This window comes from Ambystoma mexicanum, chromosome 3q (assembly GCF_040938575.1).
Source record: "Ambystoma mexicanum isolate Mex_15411 chromosome 3q, UKY_AmexF1_1, whole genome shotgun sequence".
NCBI classification, from domain to species: Eukaryota; Metazoa; Chordata; class Amphibia; order Caudata; family Ambystomatidae; genus Ambystoma; species Ambystoma mexicanum.
Genome location: NC_090926.1, coordinates 297065008 through 297087446, shown reverse-complemented (window position 1 = coordinate 297087446; position 22439 = coordinate 297065008). Strand labels below are relative to the sequence as shown.

Here is a 22439-nt window from a genome sequence, read left to right as displayed (position 1 = left end):
GGGTGAAGAGTAGAGGCAGACAGATTTAGAAAGAGGCTGTTGCAGTAGTCCAGCCTGGAGAGGACCAGAGCTCTGGAGACAGCTAGCTTCTGGGGGAAAGTGAGAAAAGGAAGAATACCTCCGAGGAGGTGCAGCTGGTAGTGGGACTTTTTAGAGATGTCTGTGATGTGAGGAGAGAAGGAGAGGGTGGAGTCGAAGAAGACGCCAAGGTTTTATTGCCTCGCAGGAATGCGTAGGTAGAGGGCCCAAGGGGGGCGGCCAGAGAGAGAGGGATAGCAGGAACAGGGGTCGCACTGAGAAGGATCTCAATCTTACTGGCATTAAGGCAGAGATCGTTGGAGGCACACCATTCCTGAATTGCGGTACTGTATGCGGTTGTCACAACTTGCGTGAACTTCCTGCCATCAGACTCGCCGCTGGGCACCTCGACCCTTTAATTGGAGTAATCTACCTATCTGCAGACTCCTGTTGTATGCGAACTAGCCTATTGAAACCACCTAACTTGTTAAACGCCTAGCCACCAGCCTCTGCTGCTTGCAGTCTGCCCTATTTTAACAATTGTGATCAACCAAACTGAAGTATGTGAGCTCACAATGTATGTGTTTATAGATAATGATGCCATAGTATGTGACCCTGCTATAATTTAGCCCACGTGAACATTTAGTTACCAGCCTCTGCTGCTTTGCAATCTACCCTATCTTAACTAATGTGTTCTACCAGACTGAAGTTCTTTAGCTTACTACATGTGTTCTACAGATTGTTGGCATAGTATGCTACCCGTTATTACCTTAGCCTTATGATTTATCAGCCACTAGCCTCTACTGCACCTCACCTCGCCATCTGCTACATTGAAGCCTATGCTCCTTTCACTTAGTTTACTCTACGCTGTGCTCCCCATCCCAGTCCTGAAAATGAGAACTGTGCTCCTCAGGTCCATCACATATACACCATGTACCTACCACCAATCTATACAACACTACTAAGAGCCCTCCTTTATATAATCACGTTACAAGACCTTACCATGCCCCAATATATCCCACCATTGTCACCTGCACACAACTCGGCCAAACAGACCACCAGGCCTTGCACTCTAACACAAAGGAACCTTAAACTACGTGCAAGACTCCCAAGACTGCATGACTATCTACCTAAAATAGTGCCTAACACCATTCCTGGCCTTAGTAAAACTACTCGACATCACCTTCAACTCAACAGTAGGCTCTTTAGAGAGACCGTTACGACCCCTATTGCCATGGCCCCTACCAGTGCAGCCGACGATAAAAGGGGCTCTCATAAATGCACCCTCGATGGTCGCCCACGCAACGGAGATTGCAGACCCATTACAAAATGAAAACAGATTTCCTAGCCATTACAGAATCATGGCTCCACCCTGCAGCCGGCCCAGCAATTATGTTAGCCATTCCAGATGACTATACCCTCCTCAGACTAGATCGTACCACCTCTCGAGGCAGAGGTCTTGCCATTATACATAAAACGAACCTCACACTGAAACTTGCTCCACCCCATAGTACAGACTCTTGTGAAGTGTGCACAATTGCCCTATCTCGGTACTATCCACACTACCCCAGCATTGGTCTGACCACCACTTGATTACGTTCTCCTTAGAGGCCCCACCCTCGCTACTCACTGATAGTGTAGCCCCAGCAGTCCCTACTAGAAACAAATGAAATATCACTCCGGAAAACATCATCCCTCTGATTATACCTACTCTCAACTCTATCCCAGATCACACTGACCCATTCACCATGGTAGACGTGTACAACAAAGTGATGCTATCATCCCTTGATGCTATAGCACCCTTAAAGATTAGAAAAAGCAAACCACGCAAACACATGAACACCTGGTGCTCTGCACAACTAAAAATACTCAGACTTGAGAAAGGTCGATGTGAGAAAATATGGAGACCAATAAGTGCAACCTAGGTAAGCAATCGGCCCTTTACAAAAAAAGAAATAATTTCCGCCAAACAAACCTCATACAACCTCCGAATCACGCAAGCCAAGTCTAATACCAAAGAGCTCTTTACAATTTTGAAGGAGATAGAATCTCCTATCCAAACCCCAGACTCCTGCATCAAGGACAAAAATTGATGCAAACATTCAAAATGCCCCGTCTAATAAAATCATCACCTTGCAAACTAAGATCCACCATAAAAAGGACACCCTTCTCACTATCACTAAACCTAATAATAATAATAATGTGACAGTGACGCCTCCTATCTCGACCCCCCCACTTGACACTACTTACTTCAATTTCCGTAAAGTATCTATCAAAGAGGTTGAGAAAGTCATCCTCACCCTTAAACCTTCGAACTGCCACGGGGATCTATGCCCAGCACAACTCAAAAGATGCAGCTCGCAAACTCTCACCCTTCATTACTAAATTAATAAATGCATCCTTCGATTCAGGCACAAATCTGAAACAGTCCTGGGTCCTCCCACTCCTTAAAAAACAAAACCTAGACCCCTCTATGCCTACGAACTACCACCCTATTACTACAGTAACATTCATACTTAAAATCCTCGACAAAATGGCATATCTACAAATCCAACAATATCTAGAACATAACCATCTCTTAGGAATCCGACAATCTGGTTTCAGACCCCAACATGGAACAGAAACCGCATTGGTTGACCTTAAGATTCAACTTGACGAGTTGAGACCAGGGCAAAACAGCACTTCTGCTGCTCCTTGACCTCTCAGTAGCCTTCGATTTAGTCGACCATGAGATTCTGTGCAAACACCTCAAGTCGGCCGCACACTTCTCCCAAGAGGCAATAGGCTGGATTCAGTCCTTCCTCAGTAACAGAACAATGCGTGTCTTCTCACCATTGGCGGCTGCTGACCCTACGCCCATTGCCTGCGGCGTGCCTCAGGGCTCCTGCGTTTCACCTACCTTGTACAACATCTTTACAAAGCCCCTTTTCGATGATCTCGATGGTCTGGGTATCACCTACACGAACTATGCTGATGATACCCAGATCCTCATCCCGTTGACGGGGGATTATGATAAGGATTTGGCCTTTGTAAACAGAGTGTACCTCATCATCCAAGCATGGATGGCCTCTCATGGACTATGCCTGAATGATGACAAAACAGAACTCCTCATTCTTGGTACTTCACCAATATTAAACTTGGACAAAACTACTCATCATTTGTAATTGACCACAACATCATCACTGTAGCTAAGGAGGTAAAAACCCTGGGTTTTTACCTAGGCTCCTCATTATCATTAAAAAAACAGGTAAACGCAATGGGCTCTGCCACTGCCTATACCTGTAAACTCATCCAAGCAGCCAAACCATTCCTAACTCCCAATAACTGCATTACCCTGGCTAGAGCATTGATCTTATCTAAGCTGGATTACTGTAATGCCATTTATGTAGGCAGTAACAAATACATCATAAATAAGATCCAAATCCTACAAAATAACGCCCTAAGAGCAGCACTGAGTATCCCCAAGAAAGCCCACATCTGTCTCCACGAAAGACAAGATCTTCCTTAAATCTGTCTGCCTGACACACAAATGCCTTCACGACTCGGCCCCTAAATATCTTACAACGAGATTCTCTAGACAGGCCTCCCACCGACCCTCCAGGAGTTCCAATGCCAATTTACTACTAGTCCCAAGATTCAAACGGACACGGACAGGCGGGAGCAGCTTCCCTGTCAAAGCAGCAATACACTGGAACTCACTACCGCCACCTCTAAGGAAAGACCTCCCCTATCTTCAGTTCAGGACGAATATTATCCGATGAAGGACCTGGACAACCAATACTCCCTGGTTCCCTCCATGCTTGGTCAGCCTACCATTATTTAAATTGGCCAGTGCGATTTCCAGTAGGCTTAATGTTCAGTGTACTCCTGTTATTTTCTTTGCTACTATGTAAACTGCCCTAGATAAAGTGTCATTGGTATCTGCTACTTATGCTGTCACTGTGTCCCTATTGTAACTCCATGGGACGTTATCTAATATGCTATATGTAACCAAGCTATACAACCCTCTTAATATTTTCGCGCCTTGTTACCCTTTGGGTTATGTGCGCATTATAAATAATAAAAACAAACAGTCAGGAATGAGAGAGGAGAGGAGACTGAGGGGAGGCTGAAGGAGAGAAGAGTGTCATCCTCATAAAACGGAAAGTTAGGAGAGAAGGTAGAGATGAGGTGGGCCAGAGGTGCCAAGTAAAGTTTGAAGAGCCACGGTGAGAGGTTAGAACCCTAGGGAACACCCCATGAGAGAGAGGTGGTGGATAGAAAGGACCCCAATTGGAACGGGCAGGGTCGATCGGAGATGAAGGAGGTCAAACAGGCAAGGGCCCGATACGTGATGCCCAGTTTGTCACAGAGACGATTGATCAGGATGCCGTGGTTGACCATGTCGAAAGCAGAGGATAGATCAAGGAGGACGAGTACTGAAGAAAGGCTAGAGTCATGATCGCAGATTCATCCACATAATACACCCTTATGTGTTGGATCGCCTTGAATCTGTATTTCGCTTGCATATTGCATGGGTCAACTCCATTGTGTACCCCTGAACCACCATTACTGACCACGAGGCCATGCCAGTCAAAGATGGCCGCATGCCACATTCCAAATGCAGCTTGGTCCCGATATTCTACACTTCGCAGTGATTGGCTGTAAGCTCTCTCAGAGCCAATCCCTCGCCGGCAGGCGAGCGCCGGCCCACCCACAAAGGCTCACCCAACAAGGCAGCTTCCTGTCCCGAGTCGACAGAGGCCAGGGCTAGGAACGCTGCTTGTCGGAATTGTGCTGCCTTTGCCAATACCCGACACCGGACATGGTACCTATTGCCTGGTAAGCCTTCCGCCTTTCGGTACCAATGACCATTTGCTCATTCATTACAATTGGCATGATCTAATTCACTCATCCGCGCCCACCCACATCGGCTTCCTGACTCTGAAACACTGCTGATCTTGGTCTCATTTATGCAACTCGTGCACTGCACTACTCACGTTATTCTCTGTATTCATCCTCACTGTTCCATTATTACGTATGCCACTACCGAACTTGCCCGTGCCTACTCTGCAGGCCAGCACCTACTTGTGATCATCACGTTACTTGACTGTTCCAAAAGTGCTCTGTAACGTCCTTGCTTTCGCATCCTAACACTTGCAAGCCATTAACCAAATCCCATGCTACCGTCTACTCATTTTACAATTACAATTGATGTCAACCCTCACTACACTCTCACTATTCATGGAATATTGTACCCAGTTTCACGTTATACCTTCCCTAACAGCGTTATGCTTATGTACTTTGCTGATCCACTGTACACGTGTTCAATATTAACTGCACATTGCTTCAAATTAGACATCTCTCCTTGCTGCATTGCCGTGCCTATACTTCCACGATCTGCATCCTGCCTCTAATTACCTACGCCATTTGTTAGCTCTGTACAACGCCCTAGCAGGGCTACTCAGTTTGCACGCTATAATTATGCATAGCTGTGTGCGCATTTCTATTAACCTACGCTATCAATGCCAATTGCTTACTGCATCAACCTTTGGCCCACGGCCCTGTTAGTGTATTGCCTTGACCGTACATTATGCAACTTAACACTAATTGTCCATGCGAGCACTATTAGCGTTGCATATAGCTACTAGCCAGGCCTTTCAGCCTACAACACATTTTTGCATAGCTGTGTTGCAGTTCTAAAAAGCCACACTATTAATGCTAACTGCCTACTGCATCAACCCTGGCCTTTTCTGCCTACACCCCCAGTATTGCATTGACATAACTGTATATCATATCTTGCGCCAATATCAATTCTAGATGTCGTTACCTTAATGTGCCCACTGGTCGCCTATGCCTGATTGTGCTACATTCATTGACTTATTTTTGCTACTAATGGTGATCTGGCCCAGGTGCCCCACATTCGTTGCCTTATTTTCACTGCTAATTGTGATCTGGCTCTGGTGCCCCACATTCATTGCCTTATTCTCATTGTTAATTGTGATCTGGCCTAGGTGCCTTACGGGCAATCGCCCTACTCTTGCTGTTTAATTGTGAAGCTGTTAAGTCTAATAACTTTGCTCTGCATAATGGCTGCCATCTTACATTTTGGTACTAGAAGCCAAGCATGCCTTACTGAACTCCCACCTTGACCAAAACAGCTATGAATAATGCCACCACCCTCCAATCTAAACACCATAGTGTCCTAGGGACAGTTACCTATGCCTCTACCATGTGTCAGGTCTGATGGAAACCATAGACTCTGTGCCAGACTTGCCAAACTATATGAACCGCTGAGAAGATCTTTACCACCCACCAACCTGAAAACAAACTTTCAGCATATCATGAAACCTAGTCACACTAACTCGCCATCGCCACATTCTATTTCTAATATAAATGCCTTCCAAACTAACAATCACAAATTCAAGCTAACTGATACTAACACAGCTAAGCACATGCAGGTCAAAGCTGTAACTGAGGCCCTCTTCCTTAAAGGAGCACTTGCTCAATGTGAGATCGCTCGTCGCCCACCCCCTCAACATAGCGGACCTAATCACAGGAGGTAATCTGGATTTCCTTGCTATCACTGAGACATGGCTACATAAAGCGGCAGGACCATCGCTTATGTTAGCCATCCCAGGTGGCTATACAATATCTAGACAAGACCTAGAGGGTGCACGAGGAGGTGGTATCGCCATTATATCTAAAATGTGCCTCTCCCTCAGACTAGCCCCCACCCAATTGTCACAATCTTGTGAAATTTTATCTGCTAAACTCCAGATAAACAACACTCACCATTCATCTAATATACAGACCTCCTGGATCTCTTGCTACCTTCGAGGATCTACATAATATCCTCACCAACAACCTCAAACCATCCTCCCAACTACTCCTACTAGGGGACTTCCTTTAATGACCCGATGGACAAAAACGCTACAGACCCGATGGACAAAAACGCTACAGATATAGCTAACACCATCAATGCACTAGGCTTATATAACAAACCCACCCACCCACTTGAAGGGTAGAACATTAGATTGGATAGCGGATTATAATTGCACAGCTACTACCTCATCCATCATGCTGCTACCCTGGACAGACCACTCACTGGTGTCCTTTAACTTATCCCCCACCAGACCTACTCCTATGGCCCTTTACTAGCGCCACCATGCTTTACCAGAAACAAAAAGCATCACAGTAGATAAAGTAATCCCTGCTATCCTACCTACTCTAAATGCACTGCCAGCAAATCTAGATCCCATTATTCTAGTCCATGAATTCAACAATATCATGCTCACTACATTGGACAAACGTGCCCCTCTTAAACTTAGATCAAGCAAACCCAAAACCCATTTAAATAAATGGTTTACGCCACAGAGACCTATGCCTCCTGAAAAGAAAAAGTGAAACCAATTGGAGACTAGGCCCCTCCATTGACAATAAAGCCAAACTAACCTCGCTCTCCTTGCATTATGAGAATGAAGTCTGCTTGGCAAAACTTAAATTCTTATGACGAATGCATTGCCAAATCCAACTCCAGCATGAAGGGACTCTTTTCCATACTAAAAGAACTAGAGTCTCCAATAGCCATAAACGATATTTGTACTAAGGATAAGTCCTGGTGCGCAGACATCCAACAGGCACTAGCAAATAAAATTAACATGCTCCAAAACAAAATACAGCAAAAAAAAGAAACGCTGAAGCTACAGCACTCGCCCAATATCCCTCCACCCAGTGATCCACCTACGGCACACAACATTATATTTCATTTTACTAAAATGTCTACCCTGGAAGTAGAAAAAAATAAATAAATCACCCTTCCACTTCAACCTTCCAAATGCAAAGGCGACATCTGGCCAGCTCAACTAATAAAAGATGCTGCAAAGACTTATCTCCATTCATCTCCAAATTGATTAGTGCCTCCTTTGCCTCAGGCACCATCCTCCACCCCCCACCCCAAAACCTAAAACATTCTTGGTTGCTCCCACTCCTCAATAAACAGACATTAGATACTCTCATCCCTACCAACTACCGTCCTATTACCTCAGTAACATGCTTACTTAAAAATCTGGATAAAGCTGCATATATCCAGATTCAAAAACACTTAGAAGTGCATAAACTCCTAGGAGATAGACAATCTGGCTTCCGTCTACTACACGGGACAGAAACTGTCTTAATTGATTTAAAATCCCAAATTGACGAGCTGAGACACAAAGGGAAGACAGCACTCCTGCTCCTACTTGATCCCTCAGCTGCCGTTGATCTAGGGGACCATAAGGTGATCTGCAGACACCTGGACTCTGGCGCTCACTTCTCCTCTGAGGCTATCAGATGGATCGAGTCATTCCTGAGCGAGATAACCATGAGTATTCTCTCCATCGGCAGCTGCAGACCCTACCCCTATCCTGTGCGGTGTTCCCCAAGGCTCTTGTGTCTCGCCAAGGCTCGCCAACTCTATACAACATCTTCACCAAGCCCTTGTTTGATGATCTGGACCGTCTGGGTATCACCTACACTAACTATGCCGATGATACACAGATTCTCCTCCCGTTTTCTGGGGATCATAGTAAGGACACAGAGATGGTGAACAGGGCATATCTTATCATCCAGGCATGGATGGCAGCTCATGGCCTCTGCCTGAATGATAAGACTGAGCTGATAATCATCGGCACACAGGCCAACATTAAAAACTAGGCCAGGAATTTTCCTTCAATATTGATGGGAATATCATCAAAGTTTCCAAGGAAGTAAAAACCCTTGGTTTCTACCTTGATTCCACCATGTCCTTTGACAAACAGGTAAACACCTTGGCTTCCACCACGGCCTACATTTGCAAGCTGATAAGAGCTGGCAAGCCATTCCTCTCCAACGACAGCTGCAGGATCCTTGCCAGAGCCTTAATACTCTCCAGAATCGACTACTGTAATGCCTTATACAGTGGTGCAAATAAAATCACCATCCGCAGGCTGCAAACATTACAAAATAATGCCCCGAGAGCAGCACTTGGCATAAACAAAAGAACTCATCTCCTCCATCAGACGCCAACATAAATGGCTTTCTACCGATAACAAAATACAGCTAAAAACAATATCACTGACCCACAAAGCCTTAAATAACGCTGCCCCCAGCTACCTTACAGATAAACTTGATAGAAGAATCTCTCACAGACCTACTAGAGCTGGCAATGCCAATTGCCTGGCAGTACCTAAATACAGGATCACCACAATTGGTGGTAATAGTTTCCCAGCGAAGGCTGCTAAACTCTGGAACCTACTGCCACAGCACCTGAGAGCAGACCAACCCTACCTACATTTCAGAAAGAAAGCGATCAAACATCTCATCTCTACGGACCCCTAGTCTCCTACCCTCTAGGCTGCTTTAGCATCTTGCGCAGTATACTCCTACTCGCCCAATATTCCCATTTGAACTTTGTGCCACTGCTTATAACACTATGTGTAATTTATTCTACTTGTGCGATTCAGTGTAAATATACTGGTACCTGTATATTGTTGTAACGCTGTAAGCTTTGTATTTTCTTACTGCTGCGCCCCAGTATGGAGAGTAAGCTGTGAGATGGCCAGCTTTTCCAGGAGTTTGCCCAGGAAAGGGTGATAGAGATCGGGTGGTAGTTTGCCGGAGGAAGATTGGCAGAAGGCTTCTTAAGGAGGGGGGGTGCACACGGGAGTGCTTCAGGGGGAGGGGAAGTTTCAGTGGCAAAAGAGTGATTGCAGAAATCGGCCAAGGCTGGAGTGAGGGTGTCGATGTGGTCCTTGCTGGCTCTGGAGGACCAGGAGAGCGCCTGCTTGGGCGAGACTTTCATAGATCTGACTTGTCTAGAAACAGTCAGGAGAGAACACAGGGAAAGCTGATAAAGTAGGAGGAGAGGTGGCCGGAGAGGGGCCGAGAAAGGAAGAGGGAGAAGAAGAGGAGAGAAAGAACAGGATATCCTGAGTTTTAGTGGTGAAGTGAGAAGCCAGTGGCGTGCAAAGGGCCTGGGAGGGAACATGATAGATGGAGGCTGCAGCAGGATCGGCCAGCTCCTAGTTTGGCCATGTTGTTAGAGGCCGCAGAGACAAGCTTGGATGTAAGCTCTTCTTGGACAGCACAGAGTCTGTATTGCCTTTGTAGCAAGCCAGTTTGTCAGAGGATGAGCCAGATGCCCTCCACTTCCCTCAGCCACCCTACACTTGCGTTTAAGGGTGGCGAGGGTCGGAGTCATATCAAGAGTTGCACTTGGATGAGGGCTTCAAACGGATCCTCACGACAGGGGCATGTTGGGGATAACTCAAGCGACATTAGGTCGGTGATAAAGGATTATAAACGCTTGTTATTTTAGCACTGAAATTTAGTAATTGCCATTTTATTAAAAATATATTTCTCCAGTGATTTAAATACCTATAACCCACTGATGGCAGGCTTCTGGTGCAAGACACAGGACAAGTTGCTCCCAACTGGTCCAGGGGAAGAAGCTGCTGCTGCTGTGCGTTTTCTCTCATCACAAGAGCCGCAGGACCCTACCTGGAGTTGACTTGGGCAGTTCCGGCGGGGAGGTCAAAGCTGTCGCCCCTGCCACTTTCTTCTTGGCTGCAGCCGAGATGACCGAATTGGGGTCGGCTGCGCCCTAAGGCACATGGGTGCGGAATACGGGACTCGGTACTTCTTCTCGTACCGGTCTCTCTTGGGAGGAGTCTTAGACAGGTTCTTCAGGAGCGAAAGCCCCTCGTCCCAGATGTCGTAAAGCAATGGGACCGAGAGGACCGTTTTCCTTTTGGCCTCACGCCGTTGATGGAGGAAACCTTCCTTCTGTTCTTCGGTGCAAAGCTGGAAGAGCTTGGGTGCCCTGGCGATCATGGCGTGGAATGAGCCAATTTCGTCGGGCAGGGAGGCCCGAGGAGGTGGTGATGGAAGGCCATCCCGTCGTCGTCATCCGTCCCAGTCGTGGCCGTCTCTGTTCCCATGTCATCCCTCGGGTCAGGGGAAGGAGATGAAGGCCGTGAAGGCTGGAAAGGCAGGGGGTGAGGGGGGAATTAGTTCTCCGCTTGCTTGGAGGACTTCCCGATGGTCCAGGCTCTGCTGGATCGTCCGTTGGAGGTAAGGGCAACCTAGTCCTCATCTCCGTACACAAGTCCTGGATCGCCACCAAGATTGTTCCCGAGTTGTCCTGTGGCCCTGGTGTCGGCTGCGATGGGCGTGACGGTTGGGGAGTGCAATCCTCCTCCTCCACGAGCCCCTCGTCTGCGCCACTGTTGCTTTCTTAGTCCACCTCGTTAGGATCCCTCCTGTGGGTCCGGACCTCCTCGAACTTTCTGTTCAGGATCTTCGCGACTCCAGCCAGCTCCTCTTCAGAGGCTGTATCAGTGTCCGTGATGGCGCCTGGGCCCCCCCCCCACCTCTTTTCCCACCGGGTTTTCACAGGGGGGTCTTATCGATGGGCTGAAAAGAGGATTCCCTCCGCGGTGGCAGGGAAACTCTAGGCCCCCGAGGTCGCCTCCACTGTGGTAGCCTCCACAGGCTTCACTAAGGCGGCCACGACTCCCTCAATAGATGCCTTAGCCAGGTGAATCAGGGCCTAAACGATTTAAGGCGCGCCTGAGGCCTTCACCTAGGGTGGGGGGGGTCACCGCTTCGCTCCCCCTCGGCTGTCTCCGTCGGGATCGACCGGGACTTCTCCCGAAGCTTACCCGGGTTCTCTGATTTTCTCTTCCCCGAGCCAGAGCGTTTGCTTGTGGTGGATGGCGTCAGTGAAAGTGTGCCCTGCCTGGCAGCCGAGGAGCCCGACCGATCGGCACACCTGGTGCCCGTGGACTCGCGGTGCTTTGCCTTCTGTTGGGCCCCCGTCGCCGAAGCGCCATCAAAAGGCTTTAGAAGACCGCTCAGACTACTTCGCACCTACCGGGCTCTTTCCTTCCAGCCAGTTGGTGAGGCGAATACGCGATCCTTCATAGTCCGTTCCGACATCTTCTTGCAAAATGCAGTCCTTCTCCACGTGCGTTTTGTCTTCGTGAAGGCAGTAGAGACATCGGGAATGCTCCTCCTCCTTGAAGACATTCTGTAGTCTGCATGCAGGGCAGTTCCTGAACAGCTTGGATCTGGATGTCGCGTTTCCTTTGTCCTGGGCCATGTCCACGCGGGGTAGGCCTCAAAGATCTTCTGGAATCCTCCAAGAAGTGAAAACTCTACGATAATTCCTCCCTTGAGGGGCGTAGAAAATTCCAAAACGGGTCCCCGTTGAACGGAAGTAGTAAAGGTGAAGTTTTAGGCTCGACTGATGAAAATATGAGATTAAAGTCTTTGAAAAATCACAAAACGCAGTAAAAGCTCGAGAGCTATAGCACGAGGACTCCTTATACTTGTAACGTGCGGTGAAAATCTGAGGATGGCTGCCAGAGGAGGGGTTTAGGGAGAGGGCAGTCATTGGCTGTGGGCAGTATGACCCAGAGACCAGTGATTGGTTACTACTAGAAAGACAGTTCAGAAATGAAACTGATTTTTTCTTTACCGATGATTCCCAGCCTGACGACAGGGAATATTCATGAGCATGTGAATCCATGCCAGACCCCATGCTGGAGAAGAAGCAAACATCTCGTGGCACTGCCATTTTAGGGAGCTAGCTGCGTTTAGTAGCCATGTGCACATAGAAAGAACACAAAATTGCACAAATATATCTGCTGCCACCTAGGCACATATAAAAGTAACCAAAAACTCAGTGTAAAAAGCTAGGGTGATACAAAAATACCCCCATTGCACTGCAATGCTGTGGGCCAATGTTAAGTTACTACAAAAAAAAAAAAATTTTAAAAAAAAATGGGAAAAGCAAAAAGATTGGGGGTCCATAGAAACTATGAGGGGGAAAGTTGTCAAAAAAGAAATCTTTCCCGATACAAAGCAAGAGACTTTCAGGCACCAGAGTTTGTGGATTGGGGCTAGACAGCACAAGTGATTCAAGTATTAATGCCCAGGCACATATTATAGACAAAAGCAAACCCTAGCAAAAGTCTGTCGAGAACTAGCAAAACATTTTTGCAACAGTTACGGGATGCATATATTTGAAGGGAAAAAAATAGTAAGAGTTATATAAATAGTCACAATGTTAACCCTTTGAGTCCCCTTTAAGAAATTCATATGAACACTTTCAAAATCAAAAAGGTAAGTACCAAACAAACTTGGTCCAGGCTCACTGAACCTCTAGGGCATACAGGATAAATGTCCAATGGGCAGTTAAGTACCTCATCGTGCATTTTAGAGAGTTCCTGGGAAGTACAGTTCCACTGGAATGAATGGGACCAAGCTAAAGGGCCAACTCTTAGTAGAGGCAAGTCAGCATGACCGCACAGGTGCAGATTCTGCAAAGGGCAACTAGAGGAAAGGCCACAGGAGACAGCAAAGAACTGTTCCAGAAAGTCAGACGATAGACCCAGGCCCCAGAAGAAGGAGGGGAGAGGTCGAGTATCTTGAATAATCGACTACCCCAGTACCCACAGGTTGGTACACACGTCAGTAGTTTTGGCCAAAAAAAAAGAAACAACCCAGTGATTAAAAGGCTCTTTCCCCACGGGTAAGGTTTACAGTATTCGGGTCTCTGGGTGCCCTGGAGGTGGGTACAAATATCAGCTTAACTGCAGCCCTCCAAAAACAATGCAGCAAGACCAAGGTAAGTACCTAGGCTCGGGGCAGTACCTTTTCAGTGAAGAACTTGGTGCAGCAGGAGGGTCCCCCGGTTTGGATTTCTTGGCCTGGGCGGCTGATGAAGATACTTGAGGGAACAGATGGATGCAATCAAGCAGTGGGACGCCCCCAGCAGTAGATCTTCGCAGCACTGGTGCGTTGCAGCCCTTCACAGACTTCGGGTCAGCGACAGTTATCTTCCAGTAGCTTTCTCTTTGGTTCTCGGTCCACGACTCAGCTGAGGGGACGTCTTGGAGTGGCAAAAGTCACTGCAAGCCCCGGAGGATGCCCACAAGGTTTCAGCCGAAACCATGCTTCACAAGACGTTGCACCGCAAAATGTCACAGGTACCAGGGTATTGGGAGTGCAGCCTGGGAGAGTTGCAGCTCTTCGTGGCATGGCACAGAAATGCAGGTGAGCAGGTTAGGTCCACCAGTCCAGGGGAGGAAGTAGGCTTCAAGAGATCTGCTCTGTCACTCGGAATTCGGGGTCAGGTCTGCAGCGTCACTCGGAAGTTGCTGCAACGTCCTTCTACAAATTCTTTTTTGCATCTTCAGTCCAATGGTCGACTTTGACGTTCAGCTCCAGGATCCTCGCCTTTTATGCAAGAAAAAATTGATGAGCCCACCAATCACCAGACAAGACTTTCATGCAACTATGGGGAGTGGACAGGGAACCTACAAGTTCAAACTGGTTCCGGCAGCCATACTGCAGGATAAAGACCAGGTTGGTCACCTCTCCCACTTCCTGTCCTTTCAGGCACTGAGAGCCTTGGCGGGCTTTCCAAGGGAAAAACATCAAAGACAAGAGATCCATCAAGACCTCCCCCACCCAGGCAGGTAGGCGAAGGATCAACTAAGAACAAGTCATCATGAACAGGGCTTAAAAAAGGACAGTCACCATATTCGGCAAATTGTGACCCCAGCATCCCCTACCACAGCTGTGAAGACAGCCTGCAGTAGAAGCCCACAAAATATTGTGTAAAAAGGAACACCGCCACTAGCCTGTGAACTTGTAAAATGTAAATAAAAGTTACTGAAACAGTGAGAAAAGGCAGACCAGGCTTTCCCTCAGCACTCCACATAAGGTGGGTGTGCTAATCTCACAAAATAAAATACAGGAGGGACAGAAGGGTGTCCGGTCCTCCCCCCCGCAACATAGGTTAACAAAGGTAAAATAAAAAGGGAGTCTCAACGAGCTTGCAGCAATACTGCACAGAGAGTGCTATGTGCTAAAATAATAAAACATAGATGTCAGAAAACATGGAGGAAATCATAACTCCATTAGAAAGTACCACAAAGAGGTAAAAAGGGTTCCCAAGTACAGAGTAAAAGAATGGGTTGAGTGTGGAAAAAGGTTCCCACTCAGGAGAATCAGATAAAAACCAAGAGTCCAGCAAAAGGTGCTGGGGGACTCGCTGGTGGAGAGAATTTCACTCAAAAAGGAAATCTACGCCAACATGCAGCAACCCACAGCCAATAAGAAGATTCTGGCAGGTGGCGGCAGTAAAATGGCCCAGAAACGGTTCTGGCATGGAGGGCTCGATGCAGCAGATGTGAGGAGACTGCAGGAGCCCCGACTGGACCTCCAAGGTGAAAAACAAACTGGGATAGGCGCAAACCACTGTATCTATCCAGTATGAACCATGCTTATCAGTCGGTAAGACTGCTACTCAGACTAGTCAAACCCACAGGAAGGTGAGGGATAGTACAGGGGCCTATACTGGCCTAAACCAGCCAGTAACAATATGGAGGCTACACTGATTGGCTCATAAAGAGCCCACATGGCCAGAATAGTCATCCGAACAAAAGAACACAAACACAAAATCAAAATCAGGAAAATAAAGATACATGGGCTACCAATGCTTGCAACCCTGGTGCAGCCAAAACTCAAGTATAGCTGCCACCAACCTACTCCCTAAAACCAGTGATAACCCTAGGGCAAAAATGGGTTCCATGATAGCTCTCCCCCCCCCCCGCGGTACTTTGCCTAAGGGTGACCACTTATCATACACCTTATATAAAGTAAAATGGGACACAATGGGCAGGGGGGCTTCAGAAGAAGTCTTTGGCCACCAAAATGAGATTGCCCTTAGGACTCTGAATACATTATTGCTGTTGATTAGGGTTCCCTTTTTCATCCACCCCTTAACCCTACATTTATTATGTCTACCGTCAGTTAGTGGGCAAACATTTAGTTTAGGACTGGATCGGCCTTCACTGTCATACATTTACTGTTGCATAGTGTGACGTGTAACCCATTGTAGTGATTTTTAATGTATGTCCAGTTTTATAATAAAGTGTATTTTTGGTATTATACCACTGGTGTATTGTCTGGGGTTAACTGAATGTAATAAACAGCCTACCTACTCCCTTGAGATAAGTCTCACTGCTCTGCTAGAGCTACCTCCCTGGCGAATTTGCTCTGCCTTTTGGTTGAAAACCCTGCATGGTCTTTAGGCAAGATGGCATTACATCCCTCAGCAGAGGTATGATAAATCCTCTGGATACTCCTTCACTGGACAAAACAAAAAAAAAAAAAAAGGGGGAGAAGGATTCTTTACTCTGGTCTTGCCCTCTTATTTCCATGTGTTCGATCAAGTAGCCCCTTTCTAGTGAAAGCTGAACCACCCTGGTTATGCCTCATTAGGCAACAAATTAGGCACCTATGCCCATCCCTCAGGGTGTCACATGACACATGCCACAAATCTCACAGTGCTACACAACGTGATGGGGGTTGTAAATGCACTGAAGAAGCTTGTCCTTCAGGCAAAATGTTCTTCGGACCTCATGTGTAACAGGACATTAAAAAAATGTTATTTCCTTGGTCCACAACTTCAGATATATTGGGGAACAGAGAAGCTTCTCATTGAATCAATATCTACAGGGTTACCCCAAGAAGAAAGTGGCTTCTCCTACCCCCCTGAGAACAAACCACGCCAGGGTGCATCTGCTATTATTAAAGATTGCTGAAACAAAATTTTAAAACGTCAAATGAAGCATGACAATGTCCAGAAGACTCTTCATACAACCTGCAACAAAGAATGGCCCCTAGGGCTGCAGGGCAAATGTCCAACAGGTAATACTGAAAGCATGTCAATATATGAAAGATTAAATGCTAGAGAATTTGCGTTCCAAGAAAACGTAGAAGAGTTAAAATATGCCTTTTCTTTGAAAGGGGACAGCAAGCACGAATCCTTTCAGATAGGGCACTAGAATAGCCACACAGAGCACAAGCAGGAGGCAGAAGTTTTGCTCCCCCATCCCGAAGGAGACGATATAGATCGAGAAAGATCCTGTCGGACACTCCCCGCAGACACATTTTTAAAATAGACCATGTGTGTCCAACATCAGGCGATTATAGGTGGATGGAGGGGAATTTGCACAGTACCTTGCTCTGCGAGAATGGAGGGTCGTGGCATGGGACCGGCAGCTGCATGATGGCGCTGTGTCGGGGCGGCATAAGCAGACATTCTACCAACCTGAAAAAAAGTTGAAGTACATGTGACAAACCTGGATCTCAAACGAAAGCCATAGCTTAAAGACACGAGCGGTCAGACGACACCAGCTGGTGAGAGTATGTAGAACGTATTTTGTATTATCAGAACATGTGATAATGAGTGATGATAGAAGCATTATTCGAGCAACAGCTGAAAGCAAGAGCCCTGGTAATGTTCCAGCGTCCATTCCCAAATTCAGCCTGGTCCACACAGAAATAACTCACCGGGACACGAGTTCCCGCATGCAGCGCAGACACTCCGGTTCCGTGCACAGGTACCCTTAGTGGCAGGCTGCACTTTCCGCCAGGGTCCAAGACATCAGATAGCCCAACATTAGCCACAATTGAGGCCAGGGATTTGGGATCAGCCTTAAAGTCCCGCCCAGAAGGCCCTGAGGAAAAGCAAAAAGGAGATGGTTAGGAATTTATTTTTAAAAGGGCCAACAACCGAATGAGATCTGTTAGGAGGCGTCTCTGGTGAGGGCACAAAGACCAACATGTGTGTTTGTAAAGGATTTACACGCAAGTCCAGAATCTCACAATGGTAGGGTCACTGAGCTTTCTCGCTTCATGCTTAGAAGGGCAGAGACGTGGGGTACGAACATACAATTATTCACACAACACCACACAGTAAAGATAAGTTGTTAGGGACATTTTATTCCTTCTGGTGAGGGATGTGAAACCATCTATACTATGGCAAAACTGGGACAGATCGAAATTCTTATAATAGCTGGTATATAGCAGTCAGGCTTCACTCGGGAGGGAGGGAGGCTGGTAGCAAAGTACAGTGGGCTTATTCCGACCTTGCTGTTGAATTGCCTGTGTTACATTGCATCAGCGCCGATAACGTGCATTTTATGCTCCATTTAATTTGGATCGCATCCTGAAGCCCCAATAACGGAGCATGATTGTTAAATTGGCTGGATGCCTACACCAGCCCCTTGTTTTCTCAATTGCTAACCACAAGGTATTTGCACAGCAATTGATGGCCGACCTACACTTTGCTGCTACCATCCTTGTTTAACCCCATCTGGCTGCTCTGCCATTGGCTGGCACCCTCCTCTTGAGAGCCAAACCAGCGCCGGCAGGCGATCAGCCGGCCCAGAACACAAAGGCCGACTCCTGTCCGCAGCCTTCCTTACCGATTGCCAGAAACTCTGCCCGAAACGGTCAAAGCGAGCACCTCGCCACTAACCTCAGCTCTGCGTCCGAGACATTGACTGTCGGCACCACCACCGTTACACCAACGTGCCTACAGCCATCTGCCATATCCATTGCCTGCACTAGGCACGCTACTTGCGACTATCATTACGTCGGCCTCTGTGCCTTCCCCCATTAGCAGGGACTCAATCTGTGATACAGCGTAGCCTACTACAGCATTATACCAAGCTCTTTTTGCTCCGCTACCTCCGCCCTGCCCCATTTTATTTGGTCTTATCCTTGGCGCTTGTGAGAACTTCACGACTTGTACTATCTGCACTGCGCTTCCCCTCACCATCTACGATACGGTATCGTACTATGCATTGTTTGCAAGCTGATCACTGCGCCATACTGCTGGATGCCTAGACCAATTGCCCATTACGTGCTCCCAAAGTGCTCTCTACCGTTTATTTAAACAAAGTATTCTACTGCTTATTTAAAACGTCCCATCCTCTGATGCTCCACACCCACTGCTAAGGCTGTGGCCCGCTTACTTGCCTCTTGTACCATGTACTTCTCCCCAATGCCCGCCACACTGTATTTTTCTGACACTCTGCTGGCCCTTGTTTACTATCAACTATCATAAACCATTGCACACTGTTCTTCGACCTACCCCAGCCTTTGGACACATTTGCTGGAACAGTCATTCTGCACTGTCAATGCACACCCTTTGCTGCCAACCACCTCGCACCGTGCCTTTTCCTCGAGTTAGTAGCATTGACAGGGGCATCCTTATTTTATTGCAACACTTTACCAGCAGCCCCATCACACCAGGATTCGCACACATCCATTGCCCCCCCAGACGCTCCTCAATTAAGGGTCAGCACGCCTCCCACTTTATATATACATAACCCTTGCGCTACTTTGCTCAACAACATGCAGCACCACCAGATCTCAGCTATGGCCTCCTTTGCACACTCCACCAACCCATACCTTAACGCACCAGCCCTCTGGCTTGAACACTTTGCCAGCAAACCTACACCTAACCAACCTTGTACTGTAGCCTTAAGGAACCTCAGATTTGGCTCCAGATTCCCGCATGCCTCCCACCACCATACAAACACTATCCGCCACACCAACCCATCACCACCAGCTGTAACAGCCTACGCCACCTCTCCACCTTCACTAACCACAAACACCAATCTAGATACAAGCACCTTACCCGCTCCTAAAACCTTGTTCAACTTGTTTAAGGGGGCTTTGATCAATGCCGGGTCTCGCACTTGATATAGCCGATCTGATCCTAACACATGACCTTGCCTTCAATGCAATTACAGAAAATTGGCTTCACGCTCCCATTGGACCGCTCCTTTCATTAGCTATCCCTACAGGTTATACTATCATCAGAAGTGATCGCAATACTAGCCAGACTAAATGAGGCAGCATTGCCTTCATACATAAAAATTCAATTAATCTCTGCATCTCCCCTGCCCAACAAATCACGTCAGCGGAAATACAGTCAAATTAGCTTTAGGCCCTAGTCAGACCATCACACTCCACCTACTCTATAGGCCCCCTGGTTCTATATCCACATTTGCCGAAGACCTCTCTCACATTCTTGACGTTCATACTAAAACAAAATCTCAAATCATAGTGCTAGGCGATTTCAATCTGGGTTTCCAAGACCCTAATGATGCCTCAGCCCTCGATATCAACAATCTGCTATCCAATCTAGGTTGTAGGCAACATATCAATGAGCCAACACATTCTAAAGGCAGAATCCTTGACTGGATATCTGGTCTAAATTGCAAAATCAATGTTGAATCCAACCAACCGTGTGCTTGGACAGACCACCATTTAATCAACTTCAGCATCCCTGCCACAAATCTACGTACCACTCCTGACATGGCACCTGCAATTTCCACAAGAAATAAGAGACATAACATGTGAAAAACTACTCCCGCTAATCCTCCCAGTTCTTAATGAACACGCTTCGTGTACTGGTCCAACTCTCCTGGTAGACTATGCTGAAAGCTCTCAATCATATTGCACCTATTAAATTGAGAAAACCCAAACCACAGGCTCACCTCAACTCATGGTTCACACCTCAGCTGAGAGTCCTAGGCAAAGAAAAACTGAACCTCTAAGCGCGTTGGAAAAGTAATCCCAGTGAAATGAACAAAGCGAGCTTGGCTCTAGCCACTCTGAACTACAAAGAGGCAATACTTGAGGCGAAAAAAAAGACCCTACAACAAACGCATCGAACAAGCTAAATCAAACACTAAAGAGTTACTCAAAATACTAAAAGAATTGGAATCCCCCGTCACCCCACCTGACACGTGTACTAAAGATAGCACCTGGTGCGCCAATATTCAAAAGGCGCTCCGTGGTAAAATAGCTACCCTCCAAACTAAAACTAATGATAAAAACTCCCTGCAGATCGACACGCAACATAAAACCCATCAGGCCAGAACTAATACCAATCTCTACTCCCAGAAAACATTCAGCATTTCGCCCCTCTCTATCACTGAAGTAGAAAATAATATTAACAATCTCAAACCTTCTAATTGCCAGGGCGACTTATGTCCTGCGCCTATTATCAAGGAGACCTTTCATAATCTAGCTACCTTCATTACCACGTTCATAAATTCCTCATTTAGCTCTGGGATTGTCCCCGACAACCTGAAGGACGCCTGGGTCATCCCGCTTCTTGAAAAACCTTAATTGGATGCAAACATATCAACCAATAACAGGCCCATCACTACAGTGCCGTTCCTGCTAAAAATTCTTGATCGAGCCGTTTATTTGCAGATCCAAGAATACTTGCAAACTAACAAACTCCTGGGACTTAGACAATCGGGGTTCTGCCCGCGGCACGGAACTGAAACCGCCCGATTAATCTTAAAACACAGATTGAAGACATTAAAGAGAAGGGTAAACTTGCCCTTCTACACCTAGTAGAACTATCAGCAGCGTTCGACCTAGTAAATCACCAAAGCCTCTGTCGACACCTCAAACTAGCTGCCCACTTCTCTGACAAAGTAACAGCCTGGATCAGCTCATTCCAGGATAACAGGTTTATGAGGGGTTTTCTCCCCTTCTGCAGGCGACGAACCCTCACCAGTCACATGTGGGGTACCACAAGGATTGTGCGTTTCCCCCACACTTTACAAACGTGTTTACAAAGCCACTATTCGATATCCTGGATTATCTGGGTGTCAGCTACACCAATTATGCGGATGACACCCAGATACTCATTCCCATTACTGGTGATCATATAGCTGACACACTTGCCGTTAATTCCATTTACCAATTCATCCAAGCCTGGATGGCGCAACATGAACTCTGTCTGAATGACGAAAAGACATAGCTTCTCATCCTAGGCACACATTAAAGACTCAACAAACTTGACCCCGTGTTTAAATTCTTCGTCATTGATGGTAACATCATTAAAGTTACAAAGGACACTAAAACTCTAGGCATTTATATTGACTCCACCCTCTCTCTCTCCAAACTAACGCAGTATCCTGCGCCGCAGCGTATACGTGTAAGCTCATTACAGCCCGTCGTCCTTTCCCATCACCAGCCAATTGTACTAAATTAGCCAAGACCCTGGTAATGTCTAAAATGGACTACTGCAACGCCCTCTATCTTGGCACTAACCAATGCAACCTGAATAAGTTACAGATCATCCAAAACAATGCTATTAGAGCTGTACTAAATGTCCCCAGGAACCATCACATCTCTGACCACAGACAGAGCCTCCGTTGGCTTTCAGTAACACAAAGAGTCTCTCTAAAAGCTCTCGCACTAACTCATAAATGGCTCGCCAAGCAAGCGCCTAGCTGTCTGGCCAGTAGATTAACTATCCACACTACCAACAGACCCCTCAGAAGTGCCCAGACAAATTGCCTCTCCATATCCCGCTTCCACCATCAGAGATCTGGGGGGGTCTTTGGGGAGTGGAGGTAAGGCAGCCAGTGGTATTCCTCCCTTTCCCGTACCCATGATCCCTCCCATTACATAGGATTCTCCGGTGACCCTACTCCCCCCAACACTGGGCCGAGGAAGAGGGCGACAGAGTAATAATGCCCACTCTTGCATCGCATTGGACATGTCCTGCTAATTGGGTCAGGCAG

At 47.1% G+C, this 22439-nt stretch overlaps 1 protein-coding gene across 2 annotated transcripts in view; it reads right to left on the bottom strand.

The window, feature by feature from the left end:
• TROAP (trophinin associated protein) overlaps positions 1 to 22439 on the bottom strand; it is a 530766-nt gene that overhangs the window by 407537 nt on the left and 100790 nt on the right. For both annotated transcript variants that reach the window (XM_069653825.1, XM_069653826.1), the window contains exons 4-5: positions 17386 to 17552; positions 17053 to 17143 (exon numbers count right to left, since the gene is read on the bottom strand). In XM_069653825.1, coding sequence (XP_069509926.1) covers positions 17053 to 17143; positions 17386 to 17552 — 258 coding nt within the window. The remainder of the gene's footprint in view (positions 1 to 17052; positions 17144 to 17385; positions 17553 to 22439) is intronic.